The sequence below is a fragment of the Nicotiana tabacum genome, chromosome 16, assembly GCF_000715075.1.
Source record: "Nicotiana tabacum cultivar K326 chromosome 16, ASM71507v2, whole genome shotgun sequence".
NCBI lineage: Eukaryota > Viridiplantae > Streptophyta > Magnoliopsida > Solanales > Solanaceae > Nicotiana > Nicotiana tabacum.
In genome coordinates this window covers 130,624,034-130,647,388 of record NC_134095.1, presented here as the reverse complement: position 1 = coordinate 130,647,388, position 23,355 = coordinate 130,624,034, and the positions used below count along the sequence as shown (strand labels likewise).

At 37.7% G+C, this 23,355-nt stretch overlaps 1 protein-coding gene across 1 annotated transcript; it reads right to left on the bottom strand.

Annotated features, from left to right (window-relative positions):
- Positions 1-3,964: 3,964 nt before the first annotated feature.
- LOC107803860 (BI1-like protein) lies at positions 3,965-6,930 on the bottom strand. Its single transcript, XM_016627655.2, has 4 exons — positions 6,541-6,930; positions 5,047-5,160; positions 4,785-4,942; positions 3,965-4,414 (listed from the first exon to the last, which is right to left on the bottom strand). The coding sequence occupies exons 1-4, from the start codon at positions 6,791-6,793 to the stop codon at positions 4,217-4,219; spliced, it is 723 nt and encodes a 240-aa protein (XP_016483141.1). The 5' UTR covers positions 6,794-6,930; the 3' UTR covers positions 3,965-4,216.
- Positions 6,931-23,355: the final 16,425 nt, after the last annotated feature.

Here is a 23,355-nt window from a genome sequence, read left to right as displayed (position 1 = left end):
TATATGATGGACCACAAGGTAGTGTAACATCTCTCTTAAAAGAAATAATTTCTGTTTCTTTTTTCTCCCTCTTTCAAGGCACCTCTAGCATTAATACGAAAAGAAAAAAAAATCTATGGAATCAACCATGCATTTTATGAATCATTTAATCGAGTGGTATTGTATTTCATTTCTATCAGTTGAATTGAATAGTTTCAAATCATCTTATATTTAATTATAATTAAAAGAATCAGAATCAATTACAAAAAATTAAAGAGTGCGTCACTTAATAATATTTTCGTGAAAAGAAAAAAGGAATAGTGCAATAATTACTACTCACTAACACCTATATGAGCATATAAGTCAATTGTCTTTGACATGATGAATGCCATTTTCCTATTTAAGGGTTTAATGAAATTAATATTAGTTATTTCTCTTTTATGGTCTAAAGAAAGCTTAGTGGTGAATGGGTTTCTATTGATATATTTTCAAGTTCAAATATATGGCTTTATCAGACAATAATCATCTCTTTAGGATAATAAAATTATCTTTGAAATTAATGATATGGAATGTTTTGGAGCTAATTAAAAAAAATATTTATAAAGAAATATATACACATGAAAAATTAATCTACTCTATCCTGGGTAAATTTACAATAAGATCGTATTTACAATTTAATTTTTCTTTTACAACCGTGCGAAGCGCGGACAAATTGACTAGTTCAACAAATAAAAAGTTCGACCTTTTTTTCTTAGTTTTTTTCGAGTGGGTTAGGGAAGTTTAAACGAAATAAAAATGGGCGTGTGTGCGTGAGACAGAAAAACTTGTTCGTCCTTAAGATAGATCTAGTTTACTAGTATTAGTACTAATTTAAGACAAAAAATGTAACCTTTCGGTGAAAATTACTTGGTAAAATCCAAGTTGACATTTTAAGTGCAAATCCCATGCAGTTGATGACCCCCAAGAATTTATATGTATAAATAAATATGTAAATATTTTGTTATCTGGAGCAAGTACAGCCACATTCTTAGTTCCCAGAAATTTCTATAGTTTTATCTTACATTTAAAGTTTAGTTTTCTAATCTGTCTCTTTCTAAAGGAAAGGGACGTCCAGAAAACAATTAAACATGCAGAAATAATTAATTATAGGCAAGTAGCATATATTATCGAATATCGAATATAAAAATATACACTAACTGAACTTCACTTGCAATATGCACCTTCCACTTGGCTGAAGTACAAATAAACATTCCAACTTGTGACTACATATCCTCCAAAAGTCGCCTTCGTAGTAATCACCAACCTTTACCAGCTTTAATTATTGTTAAACTTAATTAAAGTTTTGACTATTTTAGTATTTAAGCACTTCCTATTAGTTAGTTAATGGAGTAATTAATATTATTGTAATTTTCTTTAATACACCATAAGACAATTGAAAATTTTCCACCGGTTTTTTTATATGGAAGCCCTACTGGATTATCGATCATAACGGAAGAATATATACTTGTACCTAGTATATATTTATAACGAAACAAGTTAATTTTACATTAAAGAAATTAAAGCATTAGTCAAAATCTGATGTGAGTTAGGTAATATTTTTTAAATCTTTTCATTTTTAATTCTTACTATGAAATTTAGCGTTTAATTACAGTGATATTTGGTATTTATTGTTTTCACAATTTTATGAATGATGTGAGATGAAACTATATTACATGCAGCATGAAAATAAAAGTAAGCATTTGTTAAAAAGTATTTACTTATATAGACTTTTATTATAACATGAAGTACATATATATATTAATTGGATAACTAGGAACAACAACCAACTCAATAATAAGAAAGATCTTGGGTGTGTTTGGTACCATAGAAAATATTTTCCTAGAAAATGTTTTCGTGGAAATGAGCGGTTTTACCACTAATTATTTTCCCTTGTTTGGTTGATGAGTGAAAATCTTTTCTAGTATTTGGTTAGAGAGTAGAAAATAATTTTTTATGCTACTCTCCTCACCGCCCTTCCCCCAAGTCCCTATGATTCCTGTAACCCCCCTCCCCCCCCCCCCAAATACCCAACAATTTCATGACTCTATTTTCTTTCAAGAATTTAATTATTCTTCTAAAAATTCACACACATCCAAAGGAACTAATGTGTTGCTTTACTTTTTTACGCAAAAAACAACGTTGAAATTTGTGCTCCATAACTAAAAATTACTCTATTTTTTGTTGAAAAAAAAAGTACTATTTCTGCAATACGAAATTACTCTTTTTGTTGCAATAAAAGAAAATACTTTTTGATACATTATTTTATTGAAATGAAAGAAATATTTTTTCTACATTATGAAAAGAAAGTATTTTTTTGTTAAAACAAAAAAAATACTTTTTTTATCGTAAAAAAGAAAATATTCATTTGTTGAAATGAAAAAAAGATACTCTATCTATAACATGAAAAGAAAGTATTATTAGGGTGGGGGTGGGTAGGAATGGGGCGAGGGTGGGTTAGGTTGGGTTGGGGTGGGGTGGGGGTGTGGTGTGTTGGTAGGGGTTGGTGGGGATGGGGAATGGGGAAGGTTGGAAAGAGTTTTGGAAAATGTTTTCCTTCTCGTGGGAAAACAATTGGAGAAAAATGAGTCAATGAGAAAAATATTTAAGTCAAACAAACATGGGAAAATTGGAAAACAGTTTCCGAAAAATATTTTCCTTCGTACCAAACACACCCCTTATCTCCTTTAATTTCTAAATTCATGTCTTTGCAGACAAAATTGGAAATCCAGAGAGCAAAACCAAGTTGCTGATCTGCTAGCTAAGGAGGGAGCTGCCAAGAAGCCTTTTGCAAACGTACGTGAAGATTTTGATAGTTCCTCCAATGTTTGTCAACAAAGCTCAGTGGACAGACAATTTAGGAATTGCTTTTGCTGGGAAATTTCTTACTTGTTACACTAATTTGGTAGATGTAAGTATGTAACTAATGAACTACCCAGGCCAATGCTCCCTCAGCTGAAAGGGACAGTGTTCCCATGCTACAATTACGTAATTTTGTGTATATATATAGAGAGCCCAAAACAGTTCTGGATTGGTGTGAGAGACATTGACAAGAGAGGACAAAATAGCTCTGAAAGACCTAGAGCCCAAAATTCATACACAGTAAGCCCAATATGAGCTACTTTGTTTTTAGAATGTAGTGTTTTCCAAGAGCCGGCTCTAGTGATGTGCTTAAAAGTTAAAATCATACAAACCATTCTTACACTTGACAAAAAGAATCAACAGCAGAAATTACGCAATTGAGCAGGATAAAATTCATAAATAGCCACTTCTTAGTCCCTGTAATAGAAAAATAGCCATAGTCATGGATTTTCAAATTCCATAGGTGTAATAGACTTTGAAATTCCACGACAGTGGCCATTTTTCAATTACAAAGCTGAAAAATAATTAGCCAGCGCTATTACTACAAGTGAGCAACCTCATCTATTGATGTCATATCCTTCAATGGGCCTTTAAGATAATCCTTTTTTTTTTTAATTTGGCAATCTTCCTCGAACTTTTTATTGATTGAGATGAAATTTAACGGTATCTGCTAATCAGATCTTTTAAAATCTTATCCTAATGCTAGTTCACGATTTCACCCATCTAGCTATGAAACATATGTAATACTATGCTCAACCTCAATCCAAATTAGTTTGGATGTAGCCTTTCGACTACAGGTTCAACTGAACTCATAATTTTCGACACGAAGTTTAGATGTGTATGTAAAAATTTATTAAGATCTCAACAAATATTAGATTTGAACTCATAATTTTAATGGTATAATTAGTTCAGTGCAAAGCTGAACACAAAAAATTTCAATCCTGAATTCATCTCTACATATATATTATGAAGTCCTAGATCCAAGAACACTAATTAGTCTCCTAAATTTTTAGTTGCTCAGGAAGCAAAGTCATATAAACTGTATTTGAGTTTTAAAAACTACTGCTTATTCAAACTCCCTTGCGGCTGACAAGAAATTAAAGCAATGCATTTTCTCAGTCAATTAAAGTTACATCAATGAAACTTTATACTGGAAATTCCACCTTACTATACTTGAAAAGATCAAAGCATGAATTTGTGAGTACCGATACAGAGTATGTAAGTAGAGAGATGTACAATATCTATCTACATAGCCAACTTTCATCCATATCCATTTAAAATCAAAGTGACGTTCATAAAATTGTTTCAAATATGCACCTTAATTGCACACCTAGTTGTTTCACCGCCTTAGCAACTGCAAAATGTCTAAAAAGAGGTTCAGAATGTCCAAGTAAAGATTGACAGATGCCCAGATGTACTCATCATACGTGAACCTCTTAATCAAGTTGTCTGTGTCATACACAATATACGCGCAGAAAACTATAGCACTGATTCCACTGTAAATAGCACTAGCTATAGATCCAAGAGGGAAGAATATCTGCAAATGGGCAAAGTATCAAAGGTCAGAGCTACAAATGAAATAGAGACGTAAAATTAATTAATAATTCTAGTATGGTTCATGTGTTGCGGTCTAGAAGGGTTGTGGATTGTCAACCGCATTGGTCATCTCATGGATAGGAACTCGGTGGTCTCTATTGTTTATATCTATAGGGAGACTAATTAGGTAGCTGATGATTTGACCTTTAGTTAAGAGTCGTGTTTGAATGGCATGCGCTTGTGCGTTCAACCATTTCTTTGCGTGTAGGGGATCAGAGATGTTATTGGGGTTTCATTCCTTCACTTGATTTTTGGTTAGTTTTCTTTTGTTGCTTTGTTTCTCTTCCGTAAGGAAAAATAAAGATACCAACCTGTAAAAATCCAACCAAGACAAGTACAGAGAGGCTAGCAAAGAGAAATGGACCCAAAAAGCTGAAATCCTGGCCTTTTCTGGAAGCCCAAAATGTGTAACCAGTAAGAGATAAAACTACAGCTGATGTCAAGATCAAGGCTTCAAGCACAATTCTTCCTGTAATTTCCAAACATTAGCAAATTATATATCCAAGAGGTTGAAGTAGAAAAGAAGTCCAAACAAATTAAAAAATCAATTACATAGAAAGCTAAACTACTCACCATCTGTATTAGCACAGGTTACACCAACACCAAAACTCAAGGAAACAGTGAAGAGGCCAAGGAAAACGAAATTCAATGGATGTTTTTGTTGAAAGATATACAAGGGCCACAACACTGCATATGCAAGAACGAATTGTTAGTACGTCAAAGTACATGCTTAAACTGCAAAGATACCAAACCGAGCCACACACATTATTAACACTAACATAGTTATAGTCATAAACACTTGTAATGGAACTATAATTTTATAAATTAAAACTAACATAAAAAAGATAAAGGAAATTCTACTACAATATAAAGTAAGCACAGAACCAAAGGAAAGAGAGAATCGAGAATGTTTTGAAGTCGGGATTCAATTCAAACCCATGAACTTCACCTCATTTTCAACACGGTTGGCCACTAGGCTGTCTATCTCAATTGTATATAAGATGTTCAAAGTATAATATATAATTACATAAGGTGATATTTGACCTATATGTATAATATAATTTTCCAGCAAGGGAGTTCGCTTCGCTGGACTACTCTTGGCACTGTGTAGCTACGCCACTGGCCATAATTTTACCATAACTCCAAGTTTACCTTCTTTCTCATAGGTAACCAGAGTACTCCATTTATGCACACGATGAGTTGCTAACGAGAAGTTTTACTATGTGAGTCACATAATTAGCATTACTTATGTGAGTCTAGTTTATTTCTTGACAAGTGGACTAATGTTCCTACTTACTTATTTTACAAAATAAGCTAAACAAGCAATATTTAAGCCTACTATTTTTTCTAATTAGAGGCTTAATTAGTGCAGTAAAAGGAAAATAAAACTGGAAAAGATCTTCCAAAATCAATTACTAGGTCTACTCTTCCATAAAAAATTTTGTTAAAATCTTGATTTTTTAGGATTCATTCGACGCTGAAGAGGAAAATATATTCCTTGTACTAAAAAATATGGAGAATCACTGATGACAATATGAATTTTGACGAACGTGAACTTTAAGAAATTTATTTGTCCATATTTTTTAATGGAAAACGTAATCTAATTTATTTATTATTTGTGTGTAAAATATTGCACTTCTAATTTAGATTATATTATTGTAGATCATACTGTTAATGATCAAGATATTTACCGGTTTTATATGATCATGATTTTCCTATTTTATTTTCCTTTTATTGTCCACCTTTTAAGCCTCTAATTAGGAAAAAAAGTGAACTTAAACATGTTTTAAAATAAGTAAATAATAGGAACATAAGTCCACTTGTCAATAAATAAACTAGACTCACTTAGTAAAATTTCTGCGACTAAAAATCAATCAATTAACAGCTACTATTAACTGTGTAACTAACTCCCCAAATGAATTGACTATTGTACCCCTCTTATTTGCAAGTAATTGGCATATAATTAACACATCCATTTTCATTGACTTTTATATCCAATGTCAACGATTTCAGAAAACTGATCGCCGACCAATTGATAGATGACACAAAATTAAAGATGAAACTTACAAATGAGAGGCAGGAAAATGAGGAGAATGAGGAGGACGATATTGCCACTGAGGAGTTGGTTAATGGGAGTGTAAAGGGCGGTGACGGCGGAGACAACGGTGGTTAGGAGGATCTGAGCGGCGAGGATATAGTAAACTTTGCGAATAAAACCCCAACGCAGCTCATTTTCGCCATTTCCAATGCCTGGATAGAGCAGGTTTCCTCCTTCTATGTCACCTTTCACTCCATCATTGTTAATCAAGTTCGTCAACATGATTTTCCCTTCCCTTCTTTCTTTGTTTTTCTCTTTCTCTTTCTCTTTCTCTTTTTCTCTATCTATCTGCCTATTTATTTAAGCGTGTTTGATTGGTTGGAAATTGAAAAAAAGGAGGCGGCTCTGAACGGGTATTTCTAGTCAAACTTTGTTCTCCCAATTGATATTTCAGTATGTATAAATTCCTGCCATACTTCATATGATTACTAGTCTACTTGCAATTTACTAGAAATAGCACCCACTTGAGGGGTTTAAAGATAGTACTCCCTCTGCTTTAATTTATTTGGGGAGTCAAAAGGGTTTTTTTTTTACCATGTACTTCTTAAATAATTCATAATTATTTTGAGTTATGTATTTTTGACTAACAATTCTTTTTATGTAGTTTTCAAATATATATATATATATATATATATATAAAAAGTTATTTTCAACATTTATAGGTATTAACCCTTTCTATATAGGTTTTCAACTTTATGAAGTAGAGGGATGAGGAACAAATTCCGTACAAGACATCTATTAACCTAATTCAACCTTATATAAAAGGTATATGAATATGCTTATTGATTTAGAGCATGAAATGAACGGGTTAAAAATCTAGGAGAACAGCACATAATTGTATTTCGGTATTCTGTCCAAATTTAAATATGCTTAAATAATTGAGGTTTTCTTATTATAATTAAGAGTCTATCGTAGGTGAAATATGTTTGCACGTCCATAAAAAAAAAAATACTCCTATCTGCAATAGAACTATTTAAAACTTTTGTGAGTTGGGCCTCTTACCATTAATAAAGTCTATGTCTTTTTTTATTGAGTAAACCATTCTTAGAGCCCGTTTGGCTTAGCTGACATAGAGTAGCCGATAAACATTAGGTATTGAAAAGCACTTTTAAGTGTTGAAGCTGAATTAAAAAATAAACAGTTACGTGTTTGGATAAAAGTGCTGAAATTAATAATAAGCAGCTGAAGAACTGGGTATACGAAGAGTTTTGTTTTAAAAAAAGTATTTTAGGGATAGAATAGTAAATATTTTGGGCAAACCTAAAATGCTTATAAGCTCAAAATTTGATAAGTTGGAGAGACCAACTTATGACTTTTGGCTTATTTTTGGCTTATAAGCATTTAACTTATAAGCACTTTTAATTTTACCAAACGCGTAGATAAGCCACAAAATACTTATAAGCTAGTTTGACCAACTTATAAGCTTAGCCAAACACCCTCTTAACCTCTCTCTGGCTGCTGTTATAGTTGCAACTTGCAGATCAAATGATATGTATCTCTCTTTTAAGGGAAAAAAAAGTTTTCCATTTAAGCACACAGACAAACCAAATATAATAAAATAAAAACAAAAATTTCAACACAAACATGTAATTTTCCTATCTGTATTCTAAGGAGACATATTACTTTAATTTTCCTATCTTTCAAAATTGTACATCGCCTTTACGCCCTTCCGATAAAATCATTTTCACATGCATATTCAAATACCACATTTTACAAAGAAAAAGAAAAGCTTAAAAAATTTGCGTGTGCATGTGGTGATTTTCAATACTAGAGCATGGAATTTACTTAGTAAGAATCTTAGTTCACTAACGGTTAAAACTCCCTATCTAATGTTATCATTTGACAAGTGAAGCTTGCTCAGTTGGTAAAAGCACTTACACCTACACCGTTAGATACTGGATTCAAGTCACCATGGAGGGAAAGTGTGGAAACACTATAGATCCTCCTAATTTGGGAGTGGTTCAAGAAAAAAAAATGTTATCATTTGAGTAGGACAATGACCTCCGCTAAATTCAGCGTCTAACATGCGCCTCTTACTGTCATCATGTCTGTAACAGTATTGAAAGAACCTGAATATATATCTTCATAATACAATTAGGTGCTGATTACTTCACGGCACGCTCAAGATTACAGAGGACAATCGGGCGGGTCGAGATGGGGGCTGATGCACTGTCGCTTTGCAATCAGTGTATCGCTAGGGCGGGCTTCGCAATTACGAACAAAAATTCGTAATTGCTATGCCGCATTTCGGTAAAAGAGGGAAAAAGTCGAGACTTATCTTATTTTATACCATTTTTCGATCTCAAATATTCTAGAGGCAATTTTTGAAGAATTTTTTCTTCCCAAATTTATTGGTGAGCATCTTTAACTAGTTTTCAATCAATTTCAATTACTTTTCATGAGTTTTTAACATCAAATCTATGAATTTTAAAATAGAAATTGGGGATTTTGGATAGAATTTAGGGATTTTAAAAAATGGAGATTTAGACCTCAAATTGAGGTCGGATTTCGAAACAAATTGCATATCCGAGCTGGGGGGGTGAATGAGTAATCAGATTCTGATTCGAAACTCGAGTTTAAACCAAGCAAGCCTCGGGTTGACTTTTGTTGACTTTTGAGATTTTAGCCAAGATTGAACTTTTATTTATTGGGGATGTTTCCTTTAATATTATTTGGCTTCGTTAGATAATAATTGACTAGGTTTTGATCTTTTTAAGGATTATTTCTATGGAATACGGTATTTGTCACGACCCAAAATCTAACCATGGTCGTGATGGCGTCTATCGTGTTACAAGGCAAGCCTACTTCCCAAAATATTACTACTAAACTGATTATAAGAAATTAACAAAACATTTCAATATTTAAATTTTTCATAAACTAAATTAAATCTAAATATAATATATAAAAATACAGAAACGAGCCCCAAACATCGGGGTGTCACTAAGTCATGAGCGTCTAAAATTATAAACTAAGATATATAAACTGTCTAACTGTCCAAAAGAAGAAATGACAAGAGGAGTAACAAGGCCTTGCGGACACTAGCAGCTACCTTGCGGTCTCCAAAGATAGTCGGTCTGAACTCAATGATCGCCGCGCTCTAACTCACTTGGATTTGCACATAAAGTGCAAGGTCTAGTATGAGTACAACCGACTCAATAGTAACAGAAATAATTAAGGAACTGAGCAGTAGTGAAAAGCTAAGTAAAATAGTACAATTATTTATTTTCACAATTTAAAAATAAATAGAAATAAATAGGTAAATTCCATAACTCAGTAAATTGCACAAAGAAATTTAACAGATAAATGCAGCAACAGCACAAATAACTACAACCGCATAGCAGTGTCACTCCATCACTCATCACTCGCACTCAGCACTTAACACACTCAACACTCTGCGCTCATTGAGGGTGTGTACAGACTCCGGAGGGGCTCCCAAAGCCCAAGCGCTAAGCACGGACAACTCATGTTCTATCATATCAATACCTGGATCCGCACAGTCAACTCACGTGCTACGCGGACAATTCATACGCTATGGTATTAATACCTGGACTCGCACGGTCAGCTCACATGCTATCCGGATAGCTCACGCGATATGGTATCAATATCCTCACAACCAGGCCCTCGGTCTCACTCAATCATGTACTTCACTAGCCTCACCATCATCAACAAATAAAGGGACACAACCCACATCAAGTATCACAACATATTAGCAAATATAGAGACTGAGGTAAACATGTACAAAAATTTCTATGACTGAGTATAATGTGAGCATGAATAAAGCCTAAGCACGATCTCTAATATGAAGGCAAACAAGTTTAACAATAAGTAAATGCATGAACACAGATAATGGTTATTAGTCCTCACAGCCTCACGGGACTGACCAAATCTCAATCCCTTGAGGTATACACCCACACGCCTGTTACCTAGCATGGGTATCACCTCTGAATAGTCACATGACATCGAATTCTCCGGGTTTATACCCTCAAAGGTAGAGTTAAAATTATTACTTACCTCAACTGCGTAAAATCCCACTCCGGAATGCCCTCGTCTCTGGACTCGGTCTCCAAAAACTTTGAATCTAACCATAATCAGATTAATGCTATCAACATGTGCTAAAGAATCGAATTTCACAATAAAAACTACAAAATATGCCAAAAATCCAAAATCGGCCAAAACTTGGCCCACGTCTCGGAATCAGTCAAAAATTGCAAACTAATAACCCTCGTCCTCTCCCGAGTCTAACCATATAAAATTCGTCAAAATCGGACTCCATTTGGCCCCTCAAATCCTCACTTAAAACTCTCCAAAACCAAGCCCTAAATCCCTCAATCCCTCAATTTCACTTTGAAATCATCAATCGAATCCCAAAAATGAATATGGATTCATTAAACATAACCAAAACTGAGTAGAGAACACTTACCCCAATCCATATGGTAAAAATCTCCTCCAAAATCGCCCAAATCCTATAACGACCCGACCGGTCGTTTTGACCTTTTGCACTTCGCTCACCAGTTCTCGGGCATGACTATCCCCATGTGATGTATTATGACTTATGTAAATCGTCGGTTTTGATTTTCAGGGTAATCAGAATGAATTTGGAAGAACAGTTTCCAGTTTGAAGCTTAAAATTTGGAAGGTTTGACCAAGATTTGACTTGTTACGTAGATGACCTCGGATTGGAATTTTTGTGATTTGGTTAACTCCGTTAGGTGATTTGGGACTTGGGAGCGTGGTCGGAATGTGTTTTGGAGGTTCGCGGAAGGCTTAGGCTTGAATTAGCGAAATTGAGATTTTGACGTTTTCCGGTTGATAGGTGAGATTTTGGTATAGGGATCGGAATGGAATTATGGAAGTTGGATTAGGTCCATTGTGTCATATGTGATGTGTGTGCAAAATTTCAGGTCATTCGGACGATGTTTGGTAGACGTTTTGATCGAAAGCGGAATTTGGAAGTTCTTGAAATTCTTAGGCTTGAATCCGATGCGATTTTGATGTTTTGATGTTGTTTTGAGCGTTCCGAAAGTTGGAACAGGTTTGAACGATGTTATGAAATATGTTGGCATATTTGGTTGAGGTCCCGAGGGCCTCGAGTGAGTTTCGGATGGTTAAACGGATCAATTTTGTACTTTGGACTTGGCAAATTTTTGCTGATTTTTGTTGCAGACGATTTGTTCTTCGCGTTCGCGGTCAGGGACTCGCGTTCGCAAAGGGTATTCTCTGAGGCGGCGAATTTTGTCTTCGCGTTCGCGTTTTGTGTGTCGCATTCACGATGTTGTGATGCTGTGAGGCTTATGTCGCGTTCGCATAGAGGAAGAGGAGTAGCTGGGCCTCTAATGCATTTGTTCTAAGCGTTTGCGTAGTAGGGGTCGCGATCGAGAAGGGTTGAGTCTATTATGCATCGCGTTCGCGTATAAAGAATTCCGGTCAGCGAAGCTGTGTGCTTCGCGAACGTGAGAGATATGTCACGTTCGCGATGAAGAAATACCTGCGCAGACAGTTTATATTTTAAAATCGAGGGTTTAAGTCCAATATCATAAAATCCATTGGAGAGCTCGGGAGAAGGTGAAATTTGAAGGGATTTTCAGTAGAGCAATTGGAGTAAGTATTCTTCACTCATATTTGGTTTAATTCCATGATTTAGTCTTGAATTTTATCATTTAATTTGAGGAATTAAAGTGAAAATTAGGGGAAATGGAAGAAACATTTGAGAATTTTTTTGGGGATTTGAATGGGCAATTGAGATCGGATTTTGATGAATTTGATATGGGTAAACTCGTGAGTGAATGAGGATTCTATTGATGTAATTTTTATCAAATTCCAAGACGTGGGCCTCGAGGCCGGGTTTGAGCAATTTCGGAATTTTTGATGTAAATTAGATATTTTCGAGTGGGCTTTGTTCTCTTAGCATATTTTAATGGTTATGTACTGATTGTGGCTAGATTTGGAGCATCCGGAGGTTGATTCGTGAGGGCAAAGGCATCGCGGGCTAGAGTTTGGACTGGATCGAGGTGAGTAATGATTTTAAATGTTGTCCTGAGGGTATGAAACCCCGGATTGCATATCGTTGCGCTATATTGAGGTGACGCACACGCTAGATGACGAGCGTGGGGTGGTGCACTATTGGGGATTGTGACTTAGTCCATCCCAAATGGTTGTTTTACCGCGTATTTGATTGAAAACTATTTGTTATCATCATGTTTTGGGCTGAATGCCATATTTGGGCCTTGTGCCAACTATTTGAACCCTTGGGGGATTTTTACTGATATTTCCTCACTGTTTTGACTTTATACTTGAACCAGTCATACTATATTCTACTGTTTTCATAACTCAGCCTTGTTTACTCTACTTTAACACTTAAAATGATATTTTAAATGATATTTTGGGTTGAGCACCATATTTTACTGTTGCCCGAGTGGCTTGTGAGATTCTAACTGAGTAAGGCCGAGGGCCTCTGTTGTTAGAAAACACTGATTATGATTATGAGGTCGAGAGCTTGAGATGTTTACGCCACGAGGTGGCTTGATGATATGAGGTCGAGAGCCTATGTGATTATGCCACGAGATGGCTTGATATTGCGCTTGGGCCGTAAGGGGCCCCTCCAGGAGTCTGCACACCCCCAGTAAGCGCGGGTACCCATTGTGATATGAGATATAGCCTGAGGGGCTGGTGATTGTTCCATGATATTGCAGAGGGGCGGATTCTGTTGACATTGTGCCCGAAGGGCGGATTCTTATGTGTTTATCTGTTCTAGCTGCTTTGCATTTAATTGCTTAACTGTTAAAAAGGCATTTATAAAGAAGCTTAAACTGAACTAAAGTGACTTTACATATTTCCATTGTTTCATTATTTTTATTGGCTTTTACTGCTTTTTTATAGTCTGTTGACGTGTCTTTACGTGATTTCTTATCACTCAGTATTCATTTATTATTATTACTCACTGAGTCAGAGTACTCACATTACTCCTTGCACCTTGTGTGCAGATTCAGATATTTCTGAACCTGGTAGCGGGTATTGGTTGATCAGAGGCAGAGTCATCGGAGTTTAGCAAGGTAGTTGTCCGACGTTCGCAGCACTGCTTTTCTCCCTCTTGATTTCATTAGACTGTATTTATTACATTTTCAGACTTTCCATTGTATTTAGAATTTAGTAGATACTCGTGACTTGTGACACCGCGATGTCGGGCTGTATCTATTTTCGCACTTGTTCTATTTCGCTAAATTTATACTTGTTGGGGATTTATTCTTATAAATGACTTAAATTTACTTATTAAATTGTTAAAAATAAATTTGGGAATTGTGTGAACTGGCCTTGTTTTTACGAGAGGCGTCATCATGACCGGGTTCGGTTTGAGGTCGTGACAAGTTGGTATCAGAGCCTAGATTACATAGGTCTCACGAGTCATGAGCAGGTTTAGTAGAGTCTCGCGGATCGGTACGGAGACGTCTGTGCTTATCCTCGGGAGGCTGTAGAACCTTTAGGAAAAACTTCACATTCTTGAACTCCTATCGTGCGTCCTTGATTCAGCTTGAAATGTAACTCCTTGAATTCCTTCCACGCATTCGTATGCACGCATAAGCGCTCAGTATCAGATATGCATCGATGGCTTGTGATTCCCTGGTCGAGGGGCGAGAGGCTCTATGTGTTGATGTTGGGCCAGTCTGGAGGACTTGAGGTCAGGTTTTTGCCTATAGCTGGAGCACCGACTGCGTATTTTCAACTTACAACGCCTCAGTGCTCAAGCTAAAGTCAAAACACAGCCTCAAGTCCTCCAGATTGGCCCAACATTAACACACAAAAATCATATCTCGCACCTCATCTAGGGAATCATAATCCGTCGATTCACAACCGATACTGAGCGCTCATGTGCGCATACAAATGCGTGGAAGGAATTCAAAGAGTTTCACTTCAAGCTGAATCAATACTGCACGATAAGAATTCAAGAAGGTGAAGTTTTCCTAAAGGTTCTGCAGCCTCTCGAAGATAAGTACATACGTCTTCGTACCGATCCGCAAGACTCTACTAAACTCGCTCATGACTCGTGAGACCTATGTAACTTAGGCTCTGATACCAACTTGTCACGACCTAAAATCTAACCATGGTCATGATGTACCCTATCGTGTTACAAGGCAAGCCCACTTCCAAAAATATTACTACTAAACCGATTATAAGAAATTAATAAAATATTTCAATAATTAAATTTTTCATAAACTAAATCAACTCTAAATATTATATAGAAAAATACGGAAATGAGCCCCAAACATCAGGGTGTCACTAAGTCATGAACATCCAAAACTATAAACTAAGATATATAAAATGTCTAACTGTCCAAAAGAAGAAATGACAAGAGGAGTAACAAGGCCCTGCGGACGCTAGCAGCTACGTTGCAGTCTCCAAAGATAGCCGGCCTGAACTCAACGATCGTCGTGCTTTAACTCACCTGGATCTGCACATAAAGTGCAGGGTGTAGTATTAGTACAACCAACTCAGTATTACTAGAAATAACTAAGGAACTAAGCAGTAGTGATGAGCTAAGTAAAACAGTCCAATTATTTATTTTCACAATTTAATAATAAATAGAAATAAATAGGTCAAATTCCATAACTCAGTAAATTCCACAAAGAAATTTAACAGATAAATACAGCAATAACACAAAATAAATACAACCTCACAGCAGTGTCACTCCATCACTCATCACTCGCACTCAATACACTCAAAAAACTAAACACTCTGAGCTCACTGGGGTGTGTACAGACTCCGGAGGGGCTCCCAAAGCCCAAGCACTAAGAACGAACAACTCATGTGCCATTATATCAATACCTGGATCCGCACGGTCAAGTCACGTGCTACGCAGACAACTCATGCGCTATGGTATCAATACTTGGACGCGCACGGTTAGCTCATGTGCTACGCGGATAGCTCACGTGCTATGGCCCTCGACCTCACTTAATCATGTACCTTACTAGCCTCGTCATCATCAACATATAAGGGGACACAACCCACATCAAGTATCACAACATATTAGCAAATAATAGAGACTGAGGTAACATGTACAAAAATTTCTATGACTGAGTACAAATAATGTGAGCATGAATAAAGCATAAGCATAATCTCTAACATGAAGGCAGACAACTTCAACAATAAGTAAATGTATAAGCACAGATAATGGTTATTAGGCCTCACGGGACGGACCAAGTCTCAATCCCTCGAGGTATACACCCACACGCCCGTCACCTAGCGTGGGTATCACCTTCAAACAATCACGTGACATCAAATTCTCCGTGTTTATACCCTCAAAGCCAGAGTTAAAACTGTTACTTACCTCAACCGCGTAAATCCTACTCCGCAATGCCCTCGTCTCTGGACTCGGTCTCCAAAAGCTCTAAATCTAACCATAATCAGATTAATACCATCAACATGTGCTAAAGAATATAATTCCACAATAAAACTATAAAATATGCCAAAAATCTGAAATCGACCAAAACCTGGCCCCCGGACCCACATCTCGGAATCAGTCGAAAATGGCAGAATAATAATTCTCGTCCTCTCCCGAGTCTAACCATATAAAATTTGTCAAAATCGGACTCTGTTTGGCCCCTCAAATCCTCACTTAAAACTCTCCAAAACTCAAGCCCTGGCTCCCTCAATTTCACTTTGAAATCATCAATCAAATCCCAAAAACGAAGATGGATTCATGAAACATAACCAAACCGAGTAGAGAACACTTACTCCAATCCATATGGTGAAAATCGCCTCCAAATGGTCCAAATCCGAGCTCCCCAACTCAAAATATGACCGACTGAACAAACCCTTGTTTATATATTTTTCTGCCAGTTATTCTGCCTCGTTTCTCATGTTAACGATCCCAAAACTCACTTTTTATGTCTCCAATTGATTCCTTGTGAAATGCTAGTCAAGTTAGGCTTTTGAATCACTCAATTTGACCTTATAATGAAGGTGATATGTTAGTTTCAATATTTGCAAATTTTTAAATACGCCGTCAGTGGCAATTCCGTAATTAATTTGAAAAATTTAACAACCTAATTCTTAGTAAAATAACCCTAAAATCCTCATACGATGTCCAAATTTGATGATTTTTTTTTTGCTACGGGTCCATAATTACGATATGAATCTAATGCTTCAATAAAAAAGAAATAGGAGTTCATTTGTTCAATATGATATCATTTATGCTTGAAGAAACGGTGTCAAAACATAAGAAAAACGAGCGCAACACAACCCAAATCTATCAAAAACTCACCGAGACCCTCGGGACCTCAACCAATAATTCGAACAAGTCATATATCACTAACCGAACTTAGTTGAACCTTCGGAATTCCCAAAACAGTACCAAAACACCAAATCAACCTCGGATTCAAGCCTAAGAACTTCTAAACTTCCAACTTTCGCCAAATTCAAGCCTAATTCTACCACAGACCTCCAAAATATATTTCGGACACACTCCTAAGTCTAAAATGAACCAATGAAGCTACCCAAATCTTAAAAATTTAAATCTGAATTCGATTACTCATAAGTCAACTTCCGGTTGACTTTCCTAACTTAGCTTTCTAACTAAGAGACTAAGTGATCATTTCACTCCAAAACTACTCCGAACCCAAACCTACTAATGCGATACAACTAAACGCAGCTGAACAACACATAAAAAAACAAATATTGGTGAAACAAGGCTATAACTCTATCACGACCCTAAAACCGACCCGGTCGTGATGGTGCTTATCGTGAAACTAGGCCAGCCGACACAACTCCCGAATTTAACCCTTTAATCAATAACAATCATTTTAAGCCTTTAATTAATCAGATATCTCATAATGTAAGTCTAAATAAACAGTGCGAAATAAATACACAAGCCCGACATCAAGGTGTCACAAGTCACGAGCATCTACTAAGGTCTGAATACAACAAAGAGTCCAAAAATGTACTAACCACAGTCTAAGGAAGACAAGAGGGAAGAAAGCAGTGCTGCGAACGTCGGGCAGCTACCTTGCTAACTCCGATGACTCTACCACTGAGCAATCAACACCCGCTACCGGGTTCAAAAATACCTGAATCTGCACACAAGGTGCAGGGAGTAATGTGAGTACGCCAACTCAGTAAGTAATAAAGGAAAATGAAAGCTGAGCAGTAAAAAAATATGTAAACCACGTCAAAATGCTACGATAAAAGCAGGACATTTCCAACACAGTACGGAAATCCTTTACTTCAAAAATCATGCTCAGTTTTGATCAAAACCTTTTAAAACAACTTTCAATAGTTTCAAACGAGTGATAACACAGTGAGTAAAACTGATAGAAAACGTAAACATCCCCTCGGGCAAAACATGTATCACATATCGCCCCTCGGGCATATCATCAATAGAACCAGCCCCTCGGGCTACCTCACAATTACTCGTAATCAACCCCTTGGGCACAACATAAATAAAGAACCGCCCCTCAGGCCCCAATATGAATCAAACAACAGCCCTTCGGGCTACATCACATCACTCACACTGGGTACCCGTGCTCACTGGTGGTATATAGACTCCGGGAGTGGCCCCTTACGGCCCAAGTGCAATAACAAGTCATCTCGTGGCATAATTAATATATCACCTACTCAGGGTACCCGCACTCACTAGGGGTGTACAGACTCCGGGAGGGGTGCCTTACGGCCCAAGCGCAATAACAAGCCATCTCGTGGTATAATCAAATAGGCTCTCGACCTCATATCAAGCCACCTTGTGGCATATAACTCAGTCCCCCGGCCTCAAAATCTTGAATCAGCACAATATCGCTGTGGCGCGCAGCTCGATCCCATAATTACCTCACAACACAGGCCCTCAACCCTACTCAGTCAGAAATCTCTAAAAGCCACTCGGGCATAGTAAAATATGATGCTCAGCTCAAAATATCTTTTAAGATGTTAAAACAGAGTAAACATGGCTGAGTTATGAAAACAGTAGAATATAGTATGACTGAGTATAAATAATAAGTCAAAACAGTGAGGAATAGCAGTAAAAATTCCCTAAGGATCCAAAACAGTTGGCACGAGGCCTAAATATGGCATTCAGCCCAAAACATGATGATAGCAAACAATTTTCAATCCAATCAGCAGTAAAACAGTCATTTGGGACGGACTAAGTCACAATCCCCAACAGTGCACGACCCCACGCTTGTCATCTAGCGTGTACGTCGCCTCAAAATAGCACAACGATGTGAAATTCGGGGTTTCATACTCTTAGAACAAACATTTACAATCATTACTTACCTCAATCCGGTCCAAACTCTAGCCCGCGATGCCTTTGCCTCTCGACTCGGCCTCCAATGCTCCAAATCTAGCCAAAGAAGATTCATACTATCAAAATATGCTAAGGGAACAAAGCTCACTCGAAAATATCCAATTTACATAAAAATCCCGAAATTGCTCAAACCCGGCCCCCGGGCCCACATCTCAGAATCCGATAAAAATCACATCAATAGAATCTTCATCCTCTCACGAGTCTACCAATATCGAATTCATCAAAATCTGACCTCAATTGCCCATTCAAATCCCCAAAAAAATTCTCAAACTTTTCTTCCATTTTCCCCAATTCCCACTCTAATTTCTCAAATTAAATGATGAAATTCAAGACTATATCATGGAATTAAACCAAATATGAGTGAATGATACTTACCCCAATTGCTCCACTGAAAATCTCCTCAAATTTCACCTTCTCCCGAGCTCTCTAATGGTTTTTGTGATATTGGACTTAAACCCTCGATTTTGAACTTAAACATTCTGCCCAGATATTTTCTTCATCGCGAATGAGGCAGCACCCTAGCGTTCACGAAGCACAAAGCTTCACTGACCAAAATACCTTCTACGCGAACGCGAGGACCCTCTCGTGAACGCGATGAACAACTGACCACCTCTTCGTGAACGCAACCTCTACTACGCGAACGCGTAGAACAAATGCCTTGGGGTCCCAGTTATTCCACTTCATCTACGCGAATGCGACAAAACCCTCGCGAATGCGATGACCACTGAACTCAGTCCTTCGCGAATGCGGGACCACCTTCGCTAATGCAAAGGACAACTCCACTGCCTCATATCCTAACCCTTCGCGAACGCGGGATATCCATCGTGAACGTGAAGGTCAAAAACCTGCAACACCAACATCAGTTTTTCTATAACTTTTTCCAACATGAAATGATCTGTTCAACCACCCGAAACTCACCCTAGGCCCTCGGGACCTCAACCAAACATGCCAACATATCCCATAACATCATTCAAACTTGTTCCAGCTTTCGGAACACTCAAGACAACATCAAAACACCAAAATTACATCGGATTCAAGCCTAAGCATTCCAAAAACTTTCAAATTCCGCTTTCGATCAAAAAGTCTATCAAACCTTGTCCGAATGACTTAAAATTTTGCACACACGTCACAAATGACACAACAGACCTACTCCAACTTTCGGAATTCCATTCCGACCCCTATATCAAATCTCACCTATCAACCGGAAAATGCCAAAATTCCAATTTCGCCAATTCAAGCCTAAACCTTCCACGTACCTCCAAAATACATTCCGATCATGCTCCTAAGTCCCAAATAACCTAATGAAGCTAACCAAATCATAAAAATTCCAATCCTGGATTATATACTAACAAGTCAAAACTTGGTCAAACCTTTCGAATTTTAAGCTTCAAATTGAGAATTGTTCTTCCAAATTCATTCTGATTACCCTGAAAACCAAAACCGACGATCTACATAAGTTATAATACACCACACGGGGCTAGTCATGCCCGAGACCTAGAGAGCGAAGTGCAAAATCTCAAAATGACCAGTCGGGTCGTTACATCATCCCCCACTTAAACATACCTTCGCCCTCGAACGTGCCCAGAGTTGCTCCGAAAACCATCAAATCACTGTGAAACCTTACTATGCGCATACTCGGGGGTGATCTCACGTCACCCTATTTCATATAGGCCCGATAACACAATGTAACTGAAACTTCACACCCCAACCTAGCCCATAAACCTTAGAACCACATTTCCACTTCTGAATTCATCCACAAGACCAGAATCTCACATCTATACTCTGAATAAGCCCGGAAAAAGTTGTAACAAGCCATACCTGCAACCTCAGATGCAATTACATGATATACCACATAGCTCAAACTCTCGTAGCGATAACTTCTGATCACAATTGTTGCTTAGAACATCTGAATTTCGATAATAAGCCTCTTATCAAATAAAGCCTCATTCCAACACTTCTGTATACTGCCAATGATAAAAGAAACATGCATATTCGTAATCATTTCTCAGATCAACCATTCATGAAGCTCCCTCTCCTTTGGAAAGAACCATAGTAAATATCTAAGCCAAACCTCGATGTTATCCTTCCAACATGCTAAAATCGAATCCGTTTGTATTCATTCTAGATCCCAACGATCTCATCTAACCCAACACAGCTACTCTGGTGACAAGGTACATCAATACCATCTAAAGCCACAACTCGTGCAATCCGCACACCAATAAGCAACAATCTGCATGTACTTAAATCATGAAAATGACTCGAATGAAAGAGTTGTACCGCAAGATCACCAGTATCACCACAACACAATGTTGAGAACCCATCACATATCGTAGAACCAGAACACATGAATCTAACCCGAAGGATCATACCTCCATACATAGCTTCGCTCCAATGCGCAACCTCATCCAAACACCGGTCCAACATGAAACACCTCAAGTCACTATGCTCAAATCGACAACCACGCGCAATTAGATGTCTAGAACCAAAGCAATCATCATAACCATTGCGAAGCAATTGACATAATATTACACAAACCCGAAAGGACACAACCGATATGTCATCCGCCAAGCAATATCCAATACTCCTCCCGCTCGAATTCCACTGAGAGACCCTAATAAAACCACACCACATGTGCCTATAACCAACAAATCCCAATGCCTCGCAACACGGAAAGGTAACTTATAGATCTTCCCAGATCACTAATAAGCTCAATAACAATTGAATCAATACAACCCTCAACAATACAAATCGGAGTCAACCAAGCCGACTCGATATAGAACACACATCCATATTGGCCTACCAATGAACCCCTTATCAAGGAGTTCTTGAAGTTTCTCCTTCAATTCCTTTAACTTTGCCGGTGCTATATGATACGGTGCCCGGCACCAAATCAATACTAGGATCAATAACCCTATTCGGCGACATGCCCAGCAGTAGGAAACACATCTGAAAAATCCCTCACCACCCGAATTGAATCAATGGAAAAAGTCTCTGCACTGACATCCATCACGAAAGCCAACTAAGAAAGACAACCCTTCTCAACCATCCGTTGGGTCTTCAAAATGAAATCACCTTGTTGTCAACATAATCCGTCGAACCTCGCCACTCAATCCGTGGCATCCCCGGCATGGCAAACATCACCATCTTAGCACAACAGTCCATAATAGCACAACACGGAGACCACCAATTCGTACCCAATAACACATCAAAATCCATCATAATAAGCAACAAAGATCCACTCGGGTCTCCAAACCCCCAATAGTTACCAGATAAGACCGATTTACGTGGTCTATAACCACGACCTAACCTGTTTATGAGAACTCCCAGTCTCCTAATCCTTACAGCACGCGAATTACCATATCCGATCCCAACTCCACCGTCTGAATGTACAACACACCCCTAATACCCAATCATCCCACGAGAGGTACTCCTATAATTCTTCTATGCCACCAAGTAAACTCGATTATCAACAGTCAATCCAACAAGAGAGTGTCGCAATACTAATGAGGTATCCTCAACTCAAACGCATCGCCCTTTCTAAAATGTATACCCTCATCAAGCCACACCAATCAGTGATCCCATTTATCTAGTCATCTGAAACTGTCCATGCTGCTTAAGAATTTGTGACCTTCCTTTCAAAACTGAATAGTGACCTTACATATGCAAATCTCAATCCTACACAATATACCGCATATACTATGCCATCCTAGGATAAACATGATAACTTCATATCTATTCTGAGCCACAAGCAACTACGTACTCAACTAGCCAAGAACTTTCCATTGATCCCATCTAGAAGATAATTCACTACATATCCTATGCTCCTCATGCTCGTAGGAAATATACATCTCTAACCGTGGTAGAAACCATCAAGAACTCTCTGAATTCCTTTTGCACAAAACTAAACCGCCAGGACTGAATCCTTCTAACTCAACCACACTACGCAAGCCACTAAAACCCAAAAGCATTGCCACGAAACACCTGTAGAAACTCATTAACTCATAAGCACCCAAAGAACTAGTCATATCCTTACCATGCCGATCTGGCCTACTACCACGCTATCCTATCTATCCAAGTTCCTTTTGATTTACCTTCAGCTTGATACTTCTTCTTGCTATAACACCACAATCCTCGACCCAGACTCGCCACACAAGACCCAAGCATAAAGCCACACCGTCTAAGGCTCGTAAGCCACTAAATACTCTCTTAAATATTCCCAGAAGTGCCATATTCAAAATACCTACCCTGAAGGGACTTCCTGCGAATCCAAAGTCGTTACCTTCACCTTCCTGATACTAATATATAAAATCCCATAATTGGTATAGAAATGCCACAAGTCTTGACACCCTCCAATGCAAACCTCAGTTTCTAGCCAAACATACAACCTGAAAATCTCCAATTATTACATGTAAAATCTTGAACCCACTAGAACCATTCTCGAGAGTCATCCTCTCTACTCAAACCGCAATTAGACCGATTAAATGGACCAGACGACCCG

What these genes read in the sequence shown, in the direction of transcription:
- LOC107803860 (XM_016627655.2), bottom strand. Translation starts at nt 6,793, where the DNA reads ATGTTGACGAACTTGATTAACAATGATGGAGTGAAAGGTGACATAGAA. An exon ending in AACCTGTGCTAATACAGATG is followed by an intron (nt 4,943 to 5,046) that starts GTGAGTAGTTTA and finishes TGGAAATTACAG; the next exon opens with GAAGAATTGTGCTTGAAGCC. An exon ending in TCTTGGTTGGATTTTTACAG is followed by an intron (nt 4,415 to 4,784) that starts GTTGGTATCTTT and finishes GCCCATTTGCAG; the next exon opens with ATATTCTTCCCTCTTGGATC.